The sequence below is a fragment of the Drosophila subpulchrella genome, chromosome 2L, assembly GCF_014743375.2.
Source record: "Drosophila subpulchrella strain 33 F10 #4 breed RU33 chromosome 2L, RU_Dsub_v1.1 Primary Assembly, whole genome shotgun sequence".
NCBI lineage: Eukaryota > Metazoa > Arthropoda > Insecta > Diptera > Drosophilidae > Drosophila > Drosophila subpulchrella.
In genome coordinates this window covers 1,884,600-1,909,388 of record NC_050610.1, presented here as the reverse complement: position 1 = coordinate 1,909,388, position 24,789 = coordinate 1,884,600, and the positions used below count along the sequence as shown (strand labels likewise).

The 24,789-nt window shown below is 40.9% G+C and overlaps 1 protein-coding gene and 1 pseudogene across 1 annotated transcript; one reads left to right on the top strand and one right to left on the bottom strand.

Annotated features, from left to right (window-relative positions):
* Positions 1-15: 15 nt before the first annotated feature.
* On the top strand, positions 16-21,164 carry LOC119546098 (annotated as a pseudogene).
* Positions 21,165-21,445: 281 nt separating this feature from the next.
* LOC119546095 (zinc finger protein 236-like) lies at positions 21,446-23,999 on the bottom strand. Its single transcript, XM_037852176.1, has 2 exons — positions 22,263-23,999; positions 21,446-22,194 (listed from the first exon to the last, which is right to left on the bottom strand). Exons 1-2 carry the CDS (start codon positions 23,803-23,805, stop codon positions 21,446-21,448), a joined length of 2,292 nt encoding a protein of 763 aa, XP_037708104.1. The 5' UTR covers positions 23,806-23,999.
* Between the last annotated feature and the right edge of the window lie 790 nt (positions 24,000-24,789).

Here is a 24,789-nt window from a genome sequence, read left to right as displayed (position 1 = left end):
CAAATTATAAACGCTATGTATCAATTACTTAGGAACACACAAGCCCCAAAGATTGGCTACATGGATTTCGTCAATCGAAAGGGATGGACATCGATGGTCATGCAAGCTGTAGTTGACAACAATTACTTGTAAGTAAAAACATATTTAGATATTGGTTGTTTTTCCAAATATTATTTATTTTTAGGTTTAGAGACGTCAGCATGAAATTTCCAGGAAGTGTCCCCGACGCGACGGTCTTTAAAGAATCTGGAATTTTCAAGAACCATAGCCGAATTATTCCGGGTTTTGCAAAGCTGTTGGACAACAAAGAGATTCCCTTCATTATCCTGGGAGATCCTGCCTACCCATTGCTACCGTGGCTTCTAAAACCATATATTGGACACCTAACTCCACAGGAAGAGTCGTTCAACTGCTACCTTAGCTCGGGCAGAATTGTAGTGGAGAATGCCTTTGGTCGATTAAAAGGACGCTGGAGGTGCCTGGCCAAAAGAATATATATTGATTATAAATTTGTTCCATATGTTGCTTTGGCTTGCGTGGAAATAAGAAAAGAGAAGTTTACGCCAATCAACGAGTATGAAAGTAACCAGCAACCACCAATACATTGTTTCTAACTTTCCTTTGCGAAGCAGTTCAAAATAAATGAAAATTGCACAATTAGTTTTGTTTCGAAATATTTCAGCTTTAATTGGAGTTGAAGAATTCTCGCATGAATCTTTGGGTCTCGGCCAGATCCTCCGCAAGAACATCGCGCATGTGAAAAATCAAGTGAAATCATTAGAAATTACCATCGTGTTACCGTTAATGAGAATTAATATGCTTACTTGAAGTTTAGCGGCTCCTAGGCATAGATGTCTCTACCAGGAATTCAGGTGCATCAACCGTAGAACTGGATTCATCAATTTCCTCTGTTTCGGTGAAGACTTCATTGGCCAGGCTATCTCGGCGTCTGACCAAAACGATCTCTTCCATTCCATGGCTATTTCAATAATTACTCCCTTTTCTTTCTTTAATTTGCGTTTTAATTTCAACTTTTATGCACGGCGCTGCCACCTGATTTGTATAGTGTTAAGTTGGTTGCGCATCACCAATTCACGCTTTGAGGCTGAAATCATAGTCAAGTTTCGTGTGTTGCCGAATTTACGAAATGGCGTTTATGCACACACGAATCGGCTGAAATCGCAAAATAAAGCGTGAAATGGACATCGCATAAACGCAGTAGCAGTTATTTATTCTACTTGTAACTACGCAGTTTGCATTCACAGTGATACACAATATCCCTGCGAGCATTTTCTACCGCGGAAGGCACTATTAGGTGACTTCTAGAAGATGAAAACGATCGTCCGCGATATCGCATTCGGATCGCGGAAGTGACTCCCGTCGGGAAGAAATGTGCCGAAGTGACTCCGAGAAGTGTCGCAACTTGGCTGGGTTTACTCTGGACGTTATTCTATTAAAATATTGTTTGGCTTCTCTGTGCTTTGCCTCAAGCCTCATGCACCATAACTGCTTAAGAGGTCCGCAGTTTTTAATTGCTGATGAGTAATGGAGAAAAAAATGAAGTTTGGGCTTTAAAGGCCCGAAAAGCTCCAGGTAAATTCGATGGTGCAAGCAAACAAGCCTTTGCAGCTCACTTATATTCTCTTCAATAATATCAGGCTGTAATAGCAAATCAACAATATCTAGCAATGTTAGTAACAGCTCCCAGCTCCCGTTCCCTTCTGGTATTAAGTCACCACTTTGTAATGTTAGGAAATGGACTAGAGAAAACATTTGAGTTGCATTCATCTCCAAATGAAAATTCTTCAGTTTTTCGAGCTCGATGCTTTTCGACTTATTTCCTACCTCAGTCTCTCCATATTGAAAAAGATTTTTCCTACAATTTAACTCATCTATAGTTATAAATTTATTTTTTATTAGAGCGCCTAATATGTTTCTTATATCGTATATGCATACCCCCTTAAACACATCATGCATTATATCGAAACAAATGTTTTCTACAACGTGAAATGATGTTAGATCATTAAAACTGCAAACGCTCTTTACACCAGTTTCTTGAAAATTATTTAAACTTAGGTGTTCAGCATAATCAATTTTGTTCCTCAAATGAGATTCTGACTGTTCAGTATCCAGTTTCATTTCTGCTTTTGGTTTTGTACAAGCTCTGCAATACATTTTGGAATTAAATGACTCCACGAAGCCATTAATACCATTAACTGCCAAATTATCTCCAACTATTAGACCCAATACAAAGTGAACTGTTATTTCTCCACTGTCAGTTCTTAGCTGTATACCCTAATGTAAAACAATAATTTTATTTAAACGTACCAGATCGGTAACCTTAGCGTGGCTAAATTTTGTCCACCCCTGAAAGAATGTTATACTGTCCATTTCCTTAGACTCCCGCTGAGGAAGAGAAAAAGTATCCTTCCAGTTGGCACAGACTAAGTCCCAATCTGAGCAGTCTCTATTTAGCAATGCTTTCTTTCCTGCCGCCTCGAATTCGTCGTATTCAATAACTTTTGAATTAGCTTTAATAGAAGAATTCTCATCCATCGTTGTTAACTTAACCTTTTAAAATTGCTTTCGGCTACGCATATTTTTATATCGCGAATATAGTTTTCCGGACGCGTTGTTACGAGGTCCTCATGCAATAAAGTAACAGTCCTATACAAAATAAGTAAACAAATCTTTTTTTTCCGGATTTGAATGTACGTCTTTTGTTCTTACCTTTTTTTCGTTTTCAAATGGGAATAAGGTACATATTTCCTCAACTAACAATGAAAAATCAGTACTTTTGATGACCATAACTCTGACTTGAACATCGTCAACTATAATGCTTATTCAATTTTTTCGTTCATCGTTGGACAGCACTTTGTGCTCCACGAAATACGTTAGTATGTTTTTCCCTTTAGCGCTCTGCGCGCTACATACATATCTCTATAAAAATAGCTAAAACATTAAACACGTGCTCCTTTACCCAACAATATCAAACGCTGCAAAAATGATTGGTAGTCCTTAATAATTAATTTTTCTTGTATCGCATTCGGGACAATATCAGTTAATTTATTTATCACTTCGTAGCGTTTGGTCACACTGAAAAATGCAGTTTTCTTTAAATTTCCAAAATGAGCCCCCGCAAAAGCATCGAACAGCGTGAACTGGGCCTGAACCATTTCAAAAATGAGAAAATGCACCGAACAAAATATTTACCGATCTTGAGGAAAGGCGAATTGTCCGGAAAATCAAAGTAAGATTTCGGCCCCGAAAGAAACGGTAGAAGTGGAAAATGAAATGGGCAAAAATTGTTCAGTAGAAACCGTCCGTCGCGTTTTGCGGGAACACAACTGTTGAGGCCAGCGCCACCCTGTCCTCGACTTTACGTAGCACGTCCCGGTTCTAATAAAACTCGCAGGTTAACATATATCCAATTTATTATTCAATATATAACTGCTGGCTGTATGGCGTTACATATAGCCGTGAGACAAAGAAGTAAGGAAACCGCTTTAAAAATAATCGTAGCAGACGGTGGCTAGTGCTGTACTGAATAAGCGCGGGCGAAGTAAGTGCTCGCGTACCCCACAAGTGCGCTTAAAGCTTGTGTTGAACGGTACAATTCCAGCCACTCATCTGCTGATTGGAACATTATAGCGGGCTCATTATATCTATCTATTGTAACAGATTTCGGCGGCGACAACGGCTTTAATGGCCGAGTAACCCGGAACAAGCCCTTCATAAGCCAGAAAAATCAAAAGAGCAGGCTTAAATGCCAAGGAACTTGTTGTTCACCAGCCATCGTTCTGGAATGACGTAATTTTTGCAGACGAGTCCGAATTTAATATTTTTGGGTCGGCTGGAATGCAATATGTGTGGCGTCAACCAAATACCTAGCTTCAAATAAGAATTGGAAACCTACAGTCAAGCACGGTGGCGGTAGTGTCATGGCTTGGGCCCGCATGGCGGCATCCGGCGTTGGAAACATGGTTTTCATCGAGGGAAATATGGACAAGAAAATGTACCTCCAACTTTTGCAGGACAACTTGCAGACCGCCGAGAAATTGGTCCTAAGGCGGAAATTTAGATTTTACCAGGACAATGACCCTAAGAATAAATCGGCTATTTTTCAGTCCTGGTTGATCTGGAACTGCCCTTACGTAGTTAATCCACCCGCCCAGTAACCAGACCTGAACGTCATTGAAAATTTGTGGGCAAATTTGGCTCTGGCAATCCGCAAAGGTCAATTTCTAATAAAAATGACCTCAAAAAAGGCCTCTTGGAAGAATGGTCCAAGATTCCAAAGGAGACCTCAGAAAAGTTGTTTTCTTCGATGCAAACTCGCTTGAAGGATGTTATTAAACAGAAGGAAGGCCACACAAAATATTAAGTTAACTAAAAGTCTATATATTTAGCATGAAGTTCCTTGCACGAAATAAGCTGTGACATAAAAAAGTCAATAATTCTTTTAGTTTTTTTCAGTCTTAATTGTTATTAATTGGAGTTTAAAAATAATGAAATTAAAAGTGCCTTAATAAATGCCAAAATACTACATAACACATCTGCATTTAAATTTTTTTAATATTCCGTATAGTTTGCCAGCTACACGAGTTTGAATTTCAAGTTTACCTCTGCACGAAATAAGCTGTGATATTCTATTGTATCTAATTACATGTATATATGCATAATTATAAAAGCATTTGAAAAATACGTCTTAAATTAGTTGCATGAAGCAGCACATGTCTAACATTCTTAATTTTCTATGTACATATATATATATACGTATGTACATACAAAGTACATACATTGTGGCGGACAAAAGTCTACGAACGACCCCCTTTTTTGGATTTTACCCACCCCTTTAGCTTTTAGAGGAAAAGTAATGATGCAGTTTTGTTTTAATACCAAAACCGAAATGTTTTTCTTATTCATAAACAACTTTTAAAGTTACAAACTAAAAAATTAAAAAAGGCACTGACAAAAGTGTAAGTACGATTTCTTTTTTGGACTTACAGCTGCGGTCAAAATAATAGTAGTGCCCACAGAGGCTTTTTAGTAACCCCAAAAAATAGCTCTAGAAATGTTTTTACAATTTTTTCTTTAATTTTCATTGAAACTTAACTAATAGTAGCTAATAATAATAAACAACAACTAAGGATAATTTATAAGATTTTTCCAAAAAAAAAGAAAAAATTTGAATTTTTACAAAAAAATGTTCGGTCAAAATAATAGTAGTGAAACGTTTCAAAAATTTCACAGCCAAAAAAAAACCTTTAAAGGTTGAATTATGTACTGTACATAATGATCTATATTTATATTACATTTTAGTATTTTGTTGCATATCCTTTGTTTGCTATGACAGCTGCACAGCGCTTATGCATGGAATCAACCAAGTTTTTGCATATCTTTACAGGAATAGAGCTCCAAGTCCTTTGTACAGCTTCCCAAAGTTGGAAGTTATTGCTTGGTTTTATTTCTGAGATTGCTCTTTTTACGTCACACCATCAATTCTCAATAGGATTGAGATCGTGTGACTGTGCGGGTCACTCCATGACATTTACTTGGTTGGCTGCGAACCACTCCTTAGCATGTTTACTTTTATGTTTTGGATCGTTATCCTGCTGGAACGTCCAAATAGGAGGCATCTCCTCAGAGGCATATGGGAGCATCACGTCGTTTAAAATATTGACGTATACGTAACGGTCCATGATGGTTTTGACCCAATATATTGGCCCAACTCCATAGTATGAAAAATTTTCCCAAATCATGATTGATAAACCACCATGCTTTACCGTTTTTAGCGTATACTTTGAAGAAAAAACCCTTAAGGGTGGTCCTCTAACAAACTGGCGAGAGCCTCGGCCTCCAAACAAAACTATTTTTGACTCATCCGACCACAAAATATTCCTCCACTTTTCCAAAGGCCAATTCAAGTTCTGTCTTGCGAATTTTAAACGTTTGGCGGCATGTTTTTTTGTGAGTAAAGGCACTTTTCTTGGACTTCTTGAAATGATGTTATTATCTCTAAGCCGTCTTCTTACCGTTTCCAAACTTACATTTAAGTCACATGATTTTTTTTAGAGATGCAGCAGACGTGAAAGGCTCTATTCTTGCCTGTCTTGTTAAGCGATCCACTGATCTTTTGTACAATAATTTGGGTCGACCACGCGTTCTATTTGCTGGCTCATATTTAACAGTATTTCTAATCATTGTAGAAGAGCACCCAATAATATTTTGCACTTCGACAAAAGTCTTTCCAGCAGAAATCAATTTTTTAATCAGATCTCGCCTCTTGGCAGTACAGTGTTTGCCACGCCCCATGTAGCCAGAACTAATTTTAGAGCAAAATTCCAAAAATGCTAGGGACATTAAATAACATCTAAATGTATTGTTAAACAACACAAACCTTGTTACAAATGGAGTAAATTTAATTATTCTTGATAATTTCTCTGGCACTACTATTATTTTGACTGAGTCAAACACGCGGGTCATTGCAAATGAAGGAGAAAATAACAAGGAAGAACGCTATAGTCGAGTGCCTCGACTATCAGATACCCGTTACTCAGCTAAAGGGGCCAAAGAGAAATGGAGATAAGCAAGCAGCAATGCAAGATTGAAATGCGCCACCTACCGGCGGTAGACAGATTTAAGCGTTATGGGCGTTAGGGTGGGCGTGGTCAATCGATAGGTATTGACGAGACCAATACATTTCAGTTAATATTTTGTATCTAGCATGAAAATTGTGGGCGCCACAGTCTTGGGCGGTTTGTGGTCGTTAGAGTGGGCGTGGCACTCTACTGAAACAAACTTGCGCTGCGTAAGAAGCTCAGGAATCTGCACGCCAAATCTCAATAGCCTAGCTCTCATAGTTTCCGAGATCTCAGCGTTCATCCGGACAGACGGTCAGACGGACAGACGGACATGGCTAGATCGACTCGGCTAGTGATCCTGATCAAGAATATATATACTTTATGGGGTCGGAAACGCTTCCTTCTGCCTGTTACATACTTTCCGACGAATCTAGGATACCCTTTTACTCTACGAGTAACGGGTATAAAAACAAAGAGGTATGACAACCGAAATTAACTGCACATTCTTAGAGAGCAGATAATTACAGTTACTTAAGTGAAAAAATGAATTAGATTGGCGAAGAAATAGAGAAAATAATGAGAAGCTAGAAAGGAAGTTAACTTCGGCAAGCCGAAGTTTGTATACCCTTGCAGCTATAATTATTAAATTTAAAAATACAAAAAATGATATTCCCATGATATTAGTATAAGATAATAGTCAAAAAACACCGAAGCTATGAAATTTTTCATATTATTTTGGCATATGGCAGCTATATGATATAGTCGTCCGACTTTGATAAAATTAAATTCAAAATTCAGAACTAATTAAAAAATGTTATATCCAAGCGTAGGAGGTCATATGTTAAAAAATACCGAAGCTATAATTTGTTTCATATTATTTTCCCACCAATTTTCCGATCGTTCCTATGGCAGCTTTTATTACCAAGCTTAGGAGGTTATAAGCTGAAAAACACCAAAGATATAATTTTTTTAAATTTTTTTTCCGGTTATTCCTATGGGAGCTATAAGAAATAGTTGTCCGATCCGGCTGGTTCGGACTTATATACTACCTGCAAAAGATATAAGCCCGATAGCTTTAAAACTGAGAGACTAGTTTGCGTAGAAACGGACGGACAGACGGACATGGCTAGATCGACTCATCTAGTCTCCAATATACCCTCTGCAAGGGTATAAAAACTCTCTGAGCGAACGACACTACTATTATGTTGACCGCAACTGTATAATATATATTATTGATTTACGAAACAAAGTTTGTAAAGTAGTTCTAGAGCTGGGATGAAAGTCGGTCACGCCAGGGTCTCTTCACAGAAAATATTTACGGCCACTGCGCGGCCTACTTTCCAATTTCTTCGATTCTTGGAAATTTTTACAAATTGTATGCACCGTCGATTTGCTTAGATTTAACAATCTACCAATTTCGGCGAAAGATTTCTTTTCTTTCCTATGTTTTATAACTAATTCTCGCACAGGAAAAGAAATTTACTTTCGGGGAGACATTTTCGCGATTATACGTTCTTCAAGTGATGAAATGAAATGGGGGGGGTGGAAAGGAAAAGGCCAGGAACCCCGTTAGCTGTGAGTCGATCTCCAGTCCAAAGACAGAGGTCCGGTAAATCCGATCCCGTCACCCGTGAATCGGATTTCCGGCCTAAGCAGGAATTCCGGAGAAGGGAGGCTGGCCCCGTCACCCGTGAGACAGTTCCCCGATCCGGAGGTGAGGAAAACACTTCCCGGGCGGTCGGAGGAAGGAGGGGCCCCGTCATCCGCGAGCCCTCTTCCCCTTTTCGTCCCGGTAAGCACGAGAACACATTGTTGCTTTCCACTTTGTTACTCTTTATTTTCTTCTTAAGTTATCCCTATCCTATCTGCCACACATGTTGTCCCACTTTTGGGATTTCGGGCCTCGGCCAGCTCACCCACTTTTACTCCTTCCGACTCCTCTGGGTTGTGGCGGTGATGATGTCCAATTCCAGGCTTTGTTCTATCTCCGCGCTTTTCTGCGACCCACGACCGTCTCCTTTGCCGGTTTACGAGCGACTGTGCCTTTCGACAAGTCGGGAAGCTTCGGCTGCCGTTGTCTGCCGACGATCGTGTCGGCTGCTGCGCTGTCGTCGTCCGAGCAGAGGACCACGTGTTTTGATCTTCGGCTGCGTTCTTAGCTTCGGCTATGTCTTTAGCTTCGGCTGCGTTCTTAGCTTCGGCTACTGTTGATCATTGCGCCCTTCGTGGTCTCTCTCTTCCCTCTCTCTCCTGCAGCGCGTGGTATGTGCGTGTGTGGATTTCTTATAAGTCTTTATCTTTCCCTCCGTGGGTTTTTTTTTTCTCTTATTTGGCTACATCAGTTACGTCTATCTTTACTCTACTAATGTCTACTTATATCTACAATAATGTGGGGTTTTCCTCACAAGTTTTTGTTGGACCACCATGGGCATCAATAACTGCCTGTAATCGTCTGGGCATTGTAGCAGCCAAATTTTCCAGCTCTTCACTTATTCACTCCTCTTGGAGCCTCTCTTTAAGCATGGGAGCACTACTTATGGCGTGTTTTCGAATTTTTCGTTCCAATATTTCCCATATAATATTTAAATCTGGGCTTTGTGGTGGTGAATATAATTGCCGGGGAGCATAATAGAGCAGCCAATCCTTTACGATCTTCGCCGTGTGCTTAAGATCTTTATCCTGTTGAAAGATCCAGCTCGCACCGAGGCCTAATTTGTCCACTAAGGCTTTCAAATTATTTTCTAGCATGGTCTAATACTGAAAGCGATTCATGATACCCTCGACGAAGGCCAAATTTCCAACTCCCGAGGCTGCAACTGCTCCCCACACCATGACACTTCCACCACCGTGCTTTACGGTCGGAATAACATGCTTGGAATCCATGGCTGTATTGGGTTTCCTCCAAACTTTTGCTTTTCCATCGTATCCAAATATATTATATTTGGACTCATCAGTAAATAAAACCTTTTTCCAGAACTCCATATCTTTGTTTATATGCTTTTTAGCGAATTCCAAACGAAGTGCACGGTTTTTTCGCTTATGAGAGATTTCTTGCGAGGAGTTCTGCTGTGGAGTCCTTCATTGTTAAGAGTCCCTGTTATTGTGCGTGAGTGGACAACAATTTTTGACATTTTAGCTATCTCCTGGCCAAATTGGTTGCATGTACCTTGGGGTTTTGATTCACTTCATTGCGGATAAAGGAGATGTCCCTACGACGAAGCTTTTTTGGACTGCCACTGCGCGGCTTACTTCCCAATTTCTTCGATTCTTGGAAATTTTTACAAATTGTATGCACCGTCGATTTGCTTAAATTTAACAATTTAACAATTTCGGCGAAAGATTTGTTTTTCTTTCCTGTGTTTTACAACTAATTTTCGCACTGGAAGAGAAATTTCCTATCGGGGAAACATTTTCGCGATTGTATCGTTCTTCAAGTGATGAAATAAAATAAGACCAACGCCAAATACTAAGCAAAGCATAAAACAAAACTAAAGGCTACTTTGCCGTTAGGTTTTAGCTGGAAGCAACAGGAGAAACAGCTGTCCAACAAATCGTACGTACACTTTTGTCAGTGCCTTTTTTAAGTTTTGTAGTAGGACATATACTGACATTGCCCACTGTACAACATATGATGTAATATATTCATACGACGCCCACTGTGCTATAGAATAAGCGGGAAACCTAGTTTAAGTTAACTGTAAACGTTATATTGTCTCCCTTTCTACCGAGTACTGCAGCATATGAGATCGCAAATACGTATACCTGCCTCGCTCACACAGATGAGCGAGAAGAAGGAAGAGAGAGAATCGTGGCGGCACTCTGTGTTAGACGTTCAAGGAAAGCGGTTGTGAAATAAAGAAGTTAAACCGAAACTACTTCAGGAGTACATTCATTGCCTATTACAGGTTTTAGTTTATAACTTTAAAAGTTGCTTATGAATAAGAATACCATTTTGGTTTTTGTATATTAATACCATTTAAAACAAAACTGCACCGTTACTTTTCCTGTAAAAGCTATAGGAGCGGGTAAACTCAAAAAAGGGTGTCGTTCGCAGACTTTTGTCCGCCACTGTATGTACTCGTGCACCTTTTTTCACATGAAGCACTTTACAAAAACAAATTAGATTAAAACACTTACCCTCAGGCACGGAAGGGCCGATAGAATGTCCAATTTCTGCTACGTTACGCGGGGTGCATTTAAAAACAGTGAGAGAGAGACAACCATAAACGCAACGAATTAAAGTCCGCTTATCTCTCGTCCCATTCCCAGAACGGAATTCTCTAGAACTCATTATGAGAATTCGCAACCCCTCTTTTGAGTTTATCGGTTACTCATAATGAGAATATTAATTCTCAAATTGGAAATTGAAGAACACATTTCCTCAAACTTAGAATTTGTTGATCAATTCAAGTTATTTTTCTTAAAATGAGTGCAACTTTTCTCAACATGAGTTTTTTCCACAAATTTTGTACTTATATTGAGTACATCCTCAAATTGAGGATACAAATACTATATTTGAGAACGTCATAATTTTCTCTGTGTAGGAGTGGTAAAATCCAAAAAGAGGCCTATGTAGACTCAAGCATGTCGCGCTTTAGAAGACGACCTTCAAAATATTTTAAACAAATTGTCTCATAAACAGTTGACAGCATCGTCGATAAAGCCTACACCTCCCAATCCAACTGATTCTTCGAGCTGTTTTACAAATCTGCAATTAGAGTTGAATGCCATCACCACTACAACGCGTTTTGACGCAATCATATTGCTCAGGCAGCATGTAGAAAGCACAAATGAGCCATTTTTGATGATAGGAATTACAATTGCTTTAAAAAGTGATCCCATTAAAATGTTAAATTATCTCATTCTACTGAATTTCTAATTTTTTGTCTATGTTTTAATTTTTTGAATATTACATGAATAAATGTTTTTTTTTTTTGGTTTTAATACAAATTTCATTGAGATTTTGTAAGGACATTTTTCATAGGCTGGGATAAAACTCAGTCCGGCCAGGGTCCTCTACAGTTAAATTTGTAGAAAAGTATTGGGACGAAACTGGACGGGGAGTTGCCGCGGGGATTTGTGGGGAAAGGAGGCCAGAGTATCCGCGTTGCACCGAGTAAGCAGCTCTAGCGCAACACGGCACCCGAAAGGTATAGTGGAGGGCGGGGCTGCTCCCGGCGAAAATACTAACGGAAACGAGCGGCGTAGCCGATCCCTGAGAAAATACCAACAAAACTGGACGGCGTGGCCGTTCCCCCTGGATGTGCGACTCACAAGCTACTGGGGTAGGGGGTAGGGATCCGAGAGGAGGATGGCCGGAGGCGACCCTTCCCTGTGCTCACTGTGGTCGATCGAGTGGTCGTTTGCACTGAGTGCACCGGCACAAATCACTGCACGTGGCTCGCGACTACCTAAACCGTATTTGGGGCGGGGTTCCCAGGAGAGGGTGGCCAGAGGCGATCCTTTCCTATGCTCCTTGTGGGCGATCGGGTGGTCGTTTGCACTGAGTAAGCTTCTCTGGCGCAACACGATTCCCGTCCAGCACAAATCACTGCACGTGGGTTCCCAAAAAATGCACAAATTCACACGGACACATACTTCCTCATTCTCTCTTGTCTTTATTATTCGCTAGTACTACTACTACTACCCCTACTCGCACTCAGTCTGATCGCTATTGTCTGTCCCACTTTCTCCTTGGATCCGGCGTGCCGACGCTCGTGCCGCTGTACCACTCCGGGTTGAAGTCCGCTCCTAGGTCTGGTCGCCTTTTCTGCCATTCGGGAATGGGAGCGAGCTTCCGCCCTTGCGGCCGCATGTAAGCCCGGCTTGCCGGGTTTCTTCGTTTCCCAACACAGTTTCTTATCGAACCTCCCGCCTATCGCTATCGGCACTATCAGCTGTTGGCCCTCGGTTGACCAACACTGGGTGGTTTTCCAGCCCTGGTGCGCGCAATATTTAAATCGGATAAGCTTAGCTTCTAGTTTGAACTTAAATAAATTGCCTTCGTGGCGTAACGACTTATATTATAATTATATTATATATTATAACTTATAAATAAATGGCCTTCGTGGCGTAATCTCCAATTGTATGCCTTCGTGGCGGAAAGAATAGAAGTGGCGAAATGTGGAGGGTGTGTTTCACGCATCCTCACAATTTTTAAATAATATTTTGTAATATAAAATAATAATGAAAAACATCGATGGCCTACAGGCCATTGCTACCGCATTTTAGTCAAATGTGGCATTAAGCTTTTTTAGCAGCAGAGCATACGAAATTATAGACTAACACAACCAACGAATCTTGCACGGACAACGGATCGAAAATCACAACCCCAAAAATTTCGGTTTACCCATCTTGTAGTCTATTATCTTTCATCTCAAGGTATGTCACAAGACGATCTTGCATTATCAGTTCACGGCATTTAACGTAGTGACGAACGCGCACCCCTTACCTCTTTAAGAGGTGTTTTTACTTGATTTATTTTATTCTAAGAATCAACGTTTATTGACCTTTTGAAACTTCAGTATATGCACCATACTTTCAGATACCTGTTTTTTGTAAAAACATATTTTGTTGGAAAAAATAGTATCCTAAGAATTGTAATAAAATTTTTGGAGTATTTTCGATACATAGTATAGTCATACAGTAATAAATTCCGACCCCATAAAGTACATATATTCTTGATCACGATCACTAGCCGGAGTCAATCTGGCCATGCCCGTCTGTCCGTATGAACGCTGAGATCTCGGAAACTATAAGAGCTAGAGTGTTGGGCTTGGCATGCAGATTCTTGAGCTTTCGGCGCAGCGCAAGATTATTTCAGCAGGGTGCCACGCCCAATCTAACGCACACAAACCGCCCAAAACTGTGGCTAAAATGACTGAAATGTATTGTTCTCGTCAATACCTATCGATTGACCCAAAAAAAAGTTTGCCACGCCCACAAACTTCAAAAAATCGTAATGCCTAGTACTCAGATCGGCTAAGAGCTTCACTTGTCGAAAAAATCGTATTCTTTGTAGTGTGACCGAAGTTTTCAAAGTTCACCCGCAATGCATGTAGCATGGTCTTACTGCCAAGCGGCTGGGTTTGTTGCAAACGGAAAACAAATCAATTGGAGAAATTTAAAAAGGAGGAGTCTGCTGGTACACAATGAATGTTTTTGTTTATGTTAATTAGTAGTTTAAAGCTTCCTTAACGTCCCACGAATGCTTCGCCATCTTTCCCGCGCCACCGCAGTCCAGCTCCGAGTCCCAATGGGCATATTGGACCTTGCGGGAGGTGGGAGCCGGGTTGGGAACGGGGTTGATCTGCTGATGCTGCTGGAAGTCGCCCAGCATCCTGGCAGTGGCTGGCCATGGCTTCTCCAAATGTTTCTCCTCCCTATAGAAGCCACCGCGTCCTCTGCTTAAGCTGCCAAGTAGCTGGTGGTGGTGGTGTACGGAGTCCTAATGGAGAGGACTTCGGAGATCATATTACTGGTGGTTCTGCTAAAAAGATCTTTCTATTAGTACAATGCAACCAAATTATTTTGACCAGATCTTATTTTCTTTGCGAGGACACGCTCGGCAGGATGTCCATGTAGAGAGCGAAGTCCCAATCGGCATATTCCTTCCCACTGGGATTTATAGAGGATCTCCTCCAGCACGTCAACTATTCTGCAGATTTGCCCCTGTTGTATTGCTTCCTGTCGATCAAGTCCCACAATAATGGTCAACAGCTTGGACTAGGCGTCCTTCTTCATTTGCACTGACCTCCTTTAACAGTTTTTGGGGTTTTTCTACCATTAAAAATTTTTAAATTCCCCACCGCTTCTGCACGAACACCGCCAAAGATTAAATTTCTTATTTTTTGGGCCGCGGCTAACGGCGTTCATCGAAAACTCACTCCCGAAATATGGTACTTATTCTGGTATTTCCTTAGCTCATCTGAGTACCACGCTGAAAAACAAACCCGACGAAAGGCTTTAGCCGCCTGTTTGCCTCTCGCTCACTCCTATGGTTAGCTCGCGGATTTCGTCGATGTGAGTACTAGGCTTAAGTATGATTCAGATTAAGATTCCGTAGCCTTGTACGCAGCGCATGTTTGTTACGCGAATATGCCACGCCCACTCTAACACCCATAAAGCTCCCAAGCCTGTAGCGCCCACAATTTTCATGCTAGACAAAAAAATTTTATCTGAAATGTATTAGTCTCGTCAATAGCTATCGATTGTAACAAAAAAAGTTTTCCACGCCTACTCTCACGCCCAGAAGCCGCCCAATCCTGTGGCGCCTACAATTTTCATGCTAGAAAAATACAAAATTTCAACTGAACTTTATTAATCTCGTCAATACCTATCGATTGACCCAAAAAAAATTTTCCACGGCCACTCTAACGCCCATAACGCCTAAATCTGTATACCGCCCACATAACCATATATTGAGATCAGGGGTAGGTGGCGCACTTCAGTCTCGCTTTCCCTTTTGTCCCTTTAGCTGAGTAACGGGTATCTGATAGTCGAGGTAGTCGACTATAGCGTTCTTCCTTGTTTTGATTAATAAATTTGCGACGTTTCCTTTGTAATAAACAGTAGCCAATATTAGAAATAATATATTACATTATAAATATTATTAACCAAAGCTAATTCGCTTAAAAATTTTTAATGTGTTTACGCGAATTCAGCACTTCATGATTTCTGTGACATCCTTGATAAACTGGATAAGCTGATTGTTCCTTCACTCATATCAAATAAATGTTCAATGTTCGGACAAAGCCCCACATTTCTCGTTATAAAGAACAGTACATAAAATTATTGCAGGCTTTTGAATGATGAGATAGTTTTTATACCCGTTACTCGTAGAGTAAAAGGGTATACTAGATTCGTCGGAAAGTATGTAACAGGCAGAAGGAAGCGTTTCCGACCCCATAAAGTATATATATTCTTGATCAGGATCACTAGCCGAGTCGATCTAGCCATGTCCGTCTGTCCGTCTGTCCGTCTGTCCGGATGAACGCTGAGATCTTGGAAACTATGAGAGCTAGGCTATTGCTCTATTGCTATGTTGCTCCGCTACTTCCTGAGCTTCTTACGCAGCGCAAGTTTGTTTCAGTAGAGTGCCACGCCCACTCTAACGCCCACAAACCGCCCAAAACTGTGGCTTCTACAGTTTTGATGCTAGAGTAAAAATTTAAACTGAAATGTATTGTTCTCATCAATACCTATCGATTGACCCAAAAAAAAGTTTGCCACGCCCACTTTAACGCCCACAAACCGCCCACAAACTTCAAAAAATCGTAAATATGAACGCGGATATCTCGGAAACTATCAAAGATAGAGTATTGGGATTTCATATTTAGATTCCGTAGCCTTGTACGCAGCGCAAGTTTGTTATGCGAATATGCCACGCCCACTCTAACGCCCACAAACCGCCTAAGCCTGTGGCGCCCACAATTTTTATGCTAGATAAAAAATTTTAACTGAAATGTATTCGTCTCGTCAATACCTATCGATTGATCCAAAAAAAAAAATTTTCCACGCCTACCCTAACGCCCACAATGCTTAAATCTGTCTTCTGCCGGTAGGTGGCTCATTTAAATCTCGCTTTTCTGCTTGCATATCTCCATTTCCCTTTGGTCCCTTTAGCTGAGTAACGGGTATCTGATAGTCGAGGTACTCGACTATAGCGTTTTTCCTTGTTTATATTGCTATTGCTAAGCTCCTAAGTTGAAACAAATAAATAGCAGAAGCACAAATTTTGATATTTAAACTGTGTTGCTCCGCTACTGCTACAGTAGCGTTCCTACATGTTTTTAATTCGTAGCAATACGTATTTGTATTTTTAAGACAACCACATACGCAACGAACTTAAGGCCGCTCATGTCTCGTCTCGTTCGCAGAACGGAATTCTCTAGAACTCCTTATGAGAATTCGCAACTCATTTTTGAGTTTATCGGTTACTCATAATAAGAATACTAATTCTCAAGTTAGAAATTGAAGAACACATTTCCTCAAATTGAGAATTTTGTGATCAATTCAAGTTATTTTTCTTAAAATGAGTGAAACTTTTCTCAACATGAGTTTTTTCCACAAATTTTGTTCTTAAATTGAGAATACAAATTCTCAATTTGAGAACGTCATAATTTTCTCTGTGTACATATATTGGTAGCAGTAGCAAAATTATGGGATACTATCGCTCCATTTAAGCATGTAACAACTTAAACAATATGAACAAAATGACGACAGCATCATAGCAATCCTTGTTTCAAGGAAAAATGCAAAGTAATAAAATTTAATACTTTTAATAAAATAATTTTAATAACAATAAAAAAATAAAGATGGCCCTAACATTTAGAAGACACACTTATATTTTGAGTCAATTGCTCAGAAACTGAAAAGAAAGAGAAAACTCGAACTTTTAATGAATGTTCCGATTTGAAACATTTTTGGCATGTACACATTGATAATGAGAACAAAATCTTATTTGAATGTTTACAAAATAATAAAATGCTTTACTTTTCCTTGCTAAAAATATATGAAAATGATTTTCTCGTAACTGCAATCGCATACTTTTTAGCTTGCCCAGCTCTAATAGCAAGGAAACTGACGTTATGCATTACAACTTGCACCAAATTCTTACGTTCCCCAACACTGAAAATTTAAAACAAGGAAAAACGCTATAGTCGAGTACCTCGACTATCAGATACCCGTTACTCAGCTAAAGGGACCAAAGGGAAATGGAGATATGCAAGCAGAAAAGCGAGATTTAAATGAGCCACCTACCGGTAGAAGACAGATTTAAGCATTGTGGGCGTTAGGGTAGGCGTGGCAAATTTTTTTTTTTGGATCAATCGATAGGTATTGACGAGACCAATACATTTCAGTTAAAATTTTTTATCTAGCATAAAAATTGTGGGCGCCACAGGCTTAGGCGGTTTGTGGGCGTTAGAGTGGGCGTGGCATATTCGCATAACAAACTTGCGCTGCGTACAAGGCTACGGAATCTAAATATGAAATCCCAATACTCTATCTTTGATAGTTTCCGAGATATCCGCGTTCATACTTACGATTTTTTGAAGTTTGTGGGCGGTTTGTGGGCGTTAAAGTGGGCGTGGCAAACTTTTTTTTGGGTCAATCGATAGGTATTGATGAGAACAATACATTTCAGTTTAAATTTTTACTCTAGCATCAAAACTGTAGAAGCCACAGTTTTGGGCGGTTTGTGGGCGTTAGAGTGGGCGTGGCACTCTACTGAAACAAACTTGCGCTGCGTAAGAAGCTCAGGAATCTTTTCGCCAAATCTCAATAGCCTAGCTCTCATAGTTTCCAAGATCTCAGCGTTCATCCGGACAGACAGACAGACGGACAGACGGACAGACGGACATGGCTAGATCGACTCGGCTAGTGATCCTGATCAAGAATATATATACTTTATGGGGTCGGAAACGCTTCCTTCTGCCTGTTACATACTTTCCGACGAATCTAGTATACCCTTTTACTCTACGAGTAACGGGTATAATAATGCTTAACGGCCGCTGCACCCGAATACTGAACTTGGGTATATACCTTTAAAAACCTGTAAAAAATCGATTTACAAACGGATTGTCGTGATTAATGGCGCATATTCTCCGTTAAAGTTCAGCCTTCAAGAAAACAACATAAAACTAATTTCGGTTTTTAGGCGTGTATTTTTAAAGAAGCCATTTATGCCAGCGTTTTTTCTTTTTTTCCAACTTTATCAACTTTGACGAATTGTAGCTTCCAAACTAATGAATGGATCTCAATGATGTGTAAAAGAAAGTTAAAGGGCATCCTATTACCTGTAAAATAAGTCTTTGATGACCGAATTCGGTTTATCAGAATTCAAGTTAGAAAATAAAAAAGAGCGAAAAAAGATTTCCTTGAAGGCGTATTTCATCGATTTTTTTTGTAAGCTGGTGTAAGTGCTAAATGGGTTAAGAAAAGTTTTGTATTATTCAAACGCAATTTAAATGACATTTCCATTGATGCTAAAATGTATATGTAGTAATTTCAAATTATGAGTGTACTTAACTTTTGTTTCGTCAAAATACTTATTATGACTAGTGCACATCCCTAGAATCTGCATGCTTAATTGCAGCGCAAGACTGTTTCAGTCGAGTGCCACGCCCACATTAAGGCCCATTACGCTATAATCTGTCTAGCGCCCAAATTTTTGAACATTTTGCTCCAGTGTAATTGTAAATTAATAATTTGTAATATCTTTCTACACGCTAAAGATCTTACCAATTGCAGAATATCTTAAAAAGTTACGGGTAAATGAGTTTAAAGACCTGCCATGGGCAGTGGTTTCACTTCCCGCGTCATCCGCTACAGTACAGGAAATTTTAAAAATGAGAATCTCTACTATGGCGTTCCATCTTATTTTCAATAGTTTTTTTGCCATTGGTTTCGTACCATTTTTTAATACTTTAAAGCAACCATTAATTTGAATCATAATAGGTTTCAGACAAACAGCTTTTAAGTGGTGACATTTTATAAAGTAAATAAGCAGAACTATTTCAACTTACAAAAAACAAGGACGGAAGCCAATTTCGGAAAACCAAAGTTGTAATACCCTTAAAGATTTTACGAATTCAATTTGAAAATTATATTTACTGTAGGCAGGGAAGACAGTTTTAATAATTATACCCGTTACTCGTAGAGTAAAAGGGTATATTAGATTCGTCGGAAAGTATGTAACAGGCAGAAGGAAGCGTTTCCGACCCCATAAAGTATATATATTCTTGATCAGGATCACTAGCCGAGTCGATTTAGCCATGTCCGTCTGTCCGTCTGTCCGTATGAACGCTGAGATCTCGGAAACTATAAAAGCTACAGTACTGAGATTAGGCATGCAGATTCCTGAGATTCCTGCGCAGCGCAAGTTTGTTTCAGAAGAGTGCCACGCCCACTCTAACGCCCACAAACCGCCCAAAACTGTGGCTCCTACAGTTTTGATGCTAGAACAAAAATTTAAACTGAAATATATTGTTCTCATCAATACCTACCGATTGACCTAAAAAAAAATTTTCCACGCCCACTTTAACGCCCACAAACCGCCCACAAACTTCAAAAAATCGTAAATATGAACGCGGATATCTCGGAAAATATCAAAGATAGAGAAACGGGATTTCAGATTTAGATTCCGTAGGCTTGAGCGCAGCGTAAGTTTGTCACGCGAATATGCCACGCCCACTCTAACGCCCACAAACCGCCCAAATCTGTGGCGCCCACAATTTTTATGCTAGATAAAAAATTTTAACTGAAATGTATTGGTCTCGTCAATACCTATAGATTGGTTTAAAAAAAGTTTGCCACGCCCACTCTAACGCCCACAAACCGCCCAAGCCTGTGGCGCCCACAATTTTCGTGCTAGATAAAAAATTTTAACTGAAATGTATTGGTCTCGTCAATACCTATCGATTGATTTAAAAAAACTTTGCCACGCCCACTCCAACGCCCACAATGCTTAAATCTGTCTACCGCCGGTAGGTGGCGCATTTGCTGCTTGCATATCTCCACTTTCCTTTGGTCCCTTTAGCTGAGTAACGGGTATCTGATAGTCGAGGTACTCGACTAAAGCGTTCTTCCTTGTTTTATTTTGTTTCAGACTTGTCCGGCTTGTGACGTCCGGGGATTCACCATTAAGCGGTTTTGTCGAGCAGAAGATGAAGCGGGACCTGGTCATTGAGCGGGGAGCACCGCACATGCTGAAGGTTTCCTTCGCCAACGAGGGTCATTAAATGCGAGGCGGCGAGTTTGGGGACCTGATTGTAGTCATCGCACAACTGGAGCATTCGCTCTTTCAGCGCCGCCATGCTAATCTGTACATGCGGGATCTTGAGATAAACATCACGGAGGCGTTATGCGGCTACACACATTGCTTTAAGCACCTGGATGGACGAAACGTACGCCTGCGCACCCAACCGGGCGAAGTCCTGCAGCACAACCAAATTAAGATGGTGCGGGGCGGTGGAATGCCTGTTTTTAACAAGGCCACCGACAGCGGAGATCTCTATATGAAGTTTAAGGTTAAGTTTCCTGACAACGACTTTGCCACGGCACCGCAGCTGGCCATGCTGGAGGATTTACTGCTCCCCAAGCACGCCGAGGAAGTGCAGATGACGGACTACAAACCGATGCCGCGGCAACAGGAAGACGAGGACGGACAGTCGCCACACTTTGAGGGCGTGCAGTTTCAGACGGCTTAGTGCCTGTGGTTGTGGCTCCTGCAGGCGCGGTTTCTCTGTCTCGATCTGTGGCTGATACTGGGCACTTTCGGCGTAGATGAAGTCTGCTTCCTGGTGCCGCTTTTTGTCCTGATATGCATAGTATTATTTTTCATACAGGAATGTTTGCTGTGAAAAGCGCGTGATCTAAATTCGTAGTATACGTCATTATCCGAGACTAAAGCTTAGCTGATCTGATCTTCAATAGGAGTGTCATAATTACAGTAGTCACGCTAAATTAACTGTATGCTAAAACTATTAACTACATATTTATTGTTATTTTTTAGATGTACTCTTGCCCTAATTACCCCTACCTAACAATAAACAGATACGCAATAATCTCACTATAAAAGGTTCAATCTTTTATTAGGTTCTTTAAAATCGGTATTTAAGTGTATTCAGACTAAAATCTTAGTAAGAAAAATAATTTTTGTGTAGATATATAAACAAAGTATACCAATATTTAAGGCCCCCGAGATAAATTTAGTGGAATATACAATAAAGCAAAAAATATTTGCTTGTCCCTTCAAATTTTTCCAAAAATTTTGGTGTAACCAAATATTGTAAACTATGTTTTATTGAAATTGACAATAATATGATATAGTTGAAGCACGTGTACTTCCATCGTTAAGGCTAATCGCTTTCAGTAGACTCCTGAGAGTCATCACTGGATGTCATTTCGTCTGATTGAGCGCCATCTGACTTTGTTAAATCTAGAGGAGACTCTTTGGATTTTGGTTCGCCAACGGAGGCATTCAACGCTTTAAATGTTAGTGATTGAAAATGTGTATCTGCGGCTCCCTGTGGTAGCATATGCTTGCGGAAATCGTCGATACTTGTGATTACTTCAGCGTCAACGTTGATACTACCCATCGGGGGATCTTCTTTGGGTTTGCTCAGATCTAGAGCCGAGGTCGAAGAGGAACTGTCCATCATTTCAATGGGCAGCAGACTTTCTAGCATGTTCTCCTCCGTGTCCATGAGATGATGCTCGGCTATCTTCTCCGGTGGCATGGCGATCATTTCACCCGTGCGCATACCCTTGGAATCGGCCATCTGATCCGCACTCACCTTCATCAAAGTCAAATACTGGTTATACTTGGCGTAGTTGCGCCTCCCAGTCTCATCGTTCATCAGCACCTGGGCCTGATTGTGGGACCTGTCTCGGATGGCCTTCAAGCGGATGTGCTTGGTGATGTCCCAGCGCCAGTTGGAGCGATAGGCGCAAAGAGAGCATTCAAAGGGTTTTCTGTTCAGATGGCCAACGATGTGAACGTGAAAGCGCGAGGCAGTAGCTGCCCAAAATGTGCAATGGGGACACTTGAAAACCTTCTTCAAAGGCGACGTATCATCGGACTCCTCTGGCAAGACCTCAGTGACCTAAAACAATGGAGATTGAGTAAATATTCAGCCAAATATCAAGAAAATTGAGTTTAAAGTAAAATTTACTCTCCGTAGCCAGGAGCTGTCTCCACACCGCAATAGCTGAGATCGGTGGGAGCGCTGGGCAAGTCATCATCTTGAAGATCCATCTCCCCGTTAAGAACAGCCTGTAGATGAGTGGTGTTCCGCAAGGCAGGAGCACACACTTGCAGGTGGTTAATCAATTCGATGGCATTGGCCACCTTTTTTTGGCAGTGGGAGCAAACGATCTCCGGGAGTTTCGAAACTGGAGAATCTGGTGCTGTAATCGGAGGACCCCTTTTGTCCGTTTCTGGCTTCTTGGAGCTAGTTGGCTGTTGATCCAGGTGGTTCTCTACCTCATCCCGGCGTCTGGTGCCCGTTTGATGACCCACAGTAGGCACATGATGGTTTAACTCGTGTATGGTCAGCGATTGCTTGATATCCGTGCTGAAGTCACAAGCCGAGCACTTGAAATGTCCATGGGCACCATGATTTTTAGTGTGGCGGTCGAGGTTCCATTTGTAGGGTGTGTGAAAGTCACATGAGCTGCACTTGATCAGCGGCATGGAGTGGTATTTGACGTGCTTCTTAAATCTGGAACGGATAGGGGTACTATAGGAGCACTTCTGGCACTGGAACTGCTTCTCGCCCGGCGGCAGCTCAAAATTATCCGGCGAGGGACTCTTCGAAGCCTCCTCGGAATCGGAGCTGTTATTATTCTGGTCCATTTTCAGGGACTCCGATTGCTTCGAAGGCATCAACTTGGCCTGGAACTCAAAGGCCATGGAGAAGATGTTATCGTTGTTGTCGACGATCTGCTGCAGCTGCAGCATCTCCTGCTGCCGGCTGTAAGCCTGGACACTGGCCAACAGCTGCTGTTCCTCCTTCTGCAGCTCGATCTTGAGCTGTTCCAGTGGCGGACCATTCTGCAGCATGCGCAGCAGGCTGGGATTAAGGCACGGCCCAGTTGTGGCCTGCATTTCAATGCTCTCCTCCAAACGTCTTTTGCGCACCTCCCTGGAGAGGTTTCGCTTGCCCCGCAGTTGACCTCCAGATCCTGGCACTCCGCCCCCATCATCGGAGCAGCCGTGCACCATTTTCATGTGCCTCACCAGCTTTTGGAAATGTCGCGAGGCGTATAAGCAGAGCTTGCACTCGTTGATCACAATCCGTTCGCCATGGACGTCGCGAAGGTGGGACAGATGACAACGAGGATTTTGGGTGAAGAAGGAGCACTGGTTGCAGCTGTAGTTGCGTCGAATCTTGCACTGGGGTAGCTCTTCCTCGTTGTTCGAAGGATTACCTTCTTGCAGAGCACCTTCCACTTTTTCCTGGACCAGGTCGGCTGGAGCTGCAGCTCCCACGGGAACCGAACCGGGCAATGGAATGGGATACATCAAGTTCACCCTATATTGCTCCAATTGACGCTCCAGAGTATCTATACCCAACAAAGGCTGCAAACCTTGAGTTGTTGGTAGACCCACATCCTCTCCACCTTCCAATGCTGTTTGATACAGCGGTACGCCATTAACCAAGCTGCGCACCACCAGGTGATTCCCCGAACGCTCCACCATGGATGGTAACTCCATGACTTGACAAAATGTGAATTTACCAAAATGTTCCTCCTTTTTTCACAGAACACTTTCCTGACTTCCCGTGCGAGAGCTGCCGTAAGACTGAGCCATTTTTTCGGTGGTCGGGTTTGACTTCTTTCCGTTCTTTCAAGGGCTACTTTATGCTCACTGGATAGCAGTGTTGTAAGTCACTTTTAGGCTTAGTTATAAAATAGTTAAAAATAGAACATCCCTTCTTGTTTGATGTTCTGCAAGTGAGCAAATAAAACAGCTTTAGAAGTCTGCAAACTATTGTTAAGCGGTAGATTTAAATTTCAATGGTAAACATTTGAAAATACAAAATAAATGTAAATAATAAATTTAATTTTATTTAAATTGCCTACCCTATTACGATCAACACTTTTATTACGTAAAATTAAACCATCAACAAAACTAAAAATGAATTTCTTGTTATATAATTAGCTAATTAAAAATTGGTACATTATTTTTTAAAAACGTATTTTGTAACCTTTTGTTCTGGCTCCAGGGGGTGTTTTATAAGTTAGGATGCCCTACAAAATTGGTTCTAAAAACTCAACGATGATGTTCACTGTCTGGTTTATTAGCAAAATAATTTATCGCTCCGTTTCGAACTTTAGCTTTTATCGTCTTTTTAGACGATAGAAGCTAAAGTTCGAAGTGCTTAAAGTGGTTCAGCTCCGGAGCTGTTTGTAACCCTGATGCTAACACTATCCTTTTGTAAAAATCGTATAGCTGAAATTAAAACTGAATTCAACATTTTACAATTGTGTGGTAGACTTACTAAAGCAACAGCTAAATGCACATCTCCAATTTGAATAGTTGTTAACCTTTCTTACAGTTTCTTAAGAATCCTTTTTTTTTTAATTTAACCAAAGCCGCCTTCGCTTAATTTTGGGTCCAAATATTAAAAAAGCATTTTTTTAATTTTTAATACCATATTAGATTAAAACTTATAATTTGTTTACATTTTGTAATTTT

Bases quoted from the DNA above. Each gene is read 5' to 3' on its own strand.
- LOC119546095 (XM_037852176.1), bottom strand. From the start codon at position 23,805: ATGGAGTTACCATCCATGGTGGAGCGTTCGGGGAATCACCTGGTGGTG. The intron at 22,195-22,262 runs AGTAAATTTTAC...CTCCATTGTTTT, and splicing joins GACAGCTCCTGGCTACGGAG to AGGTCACTGAGGTCTTGCCA.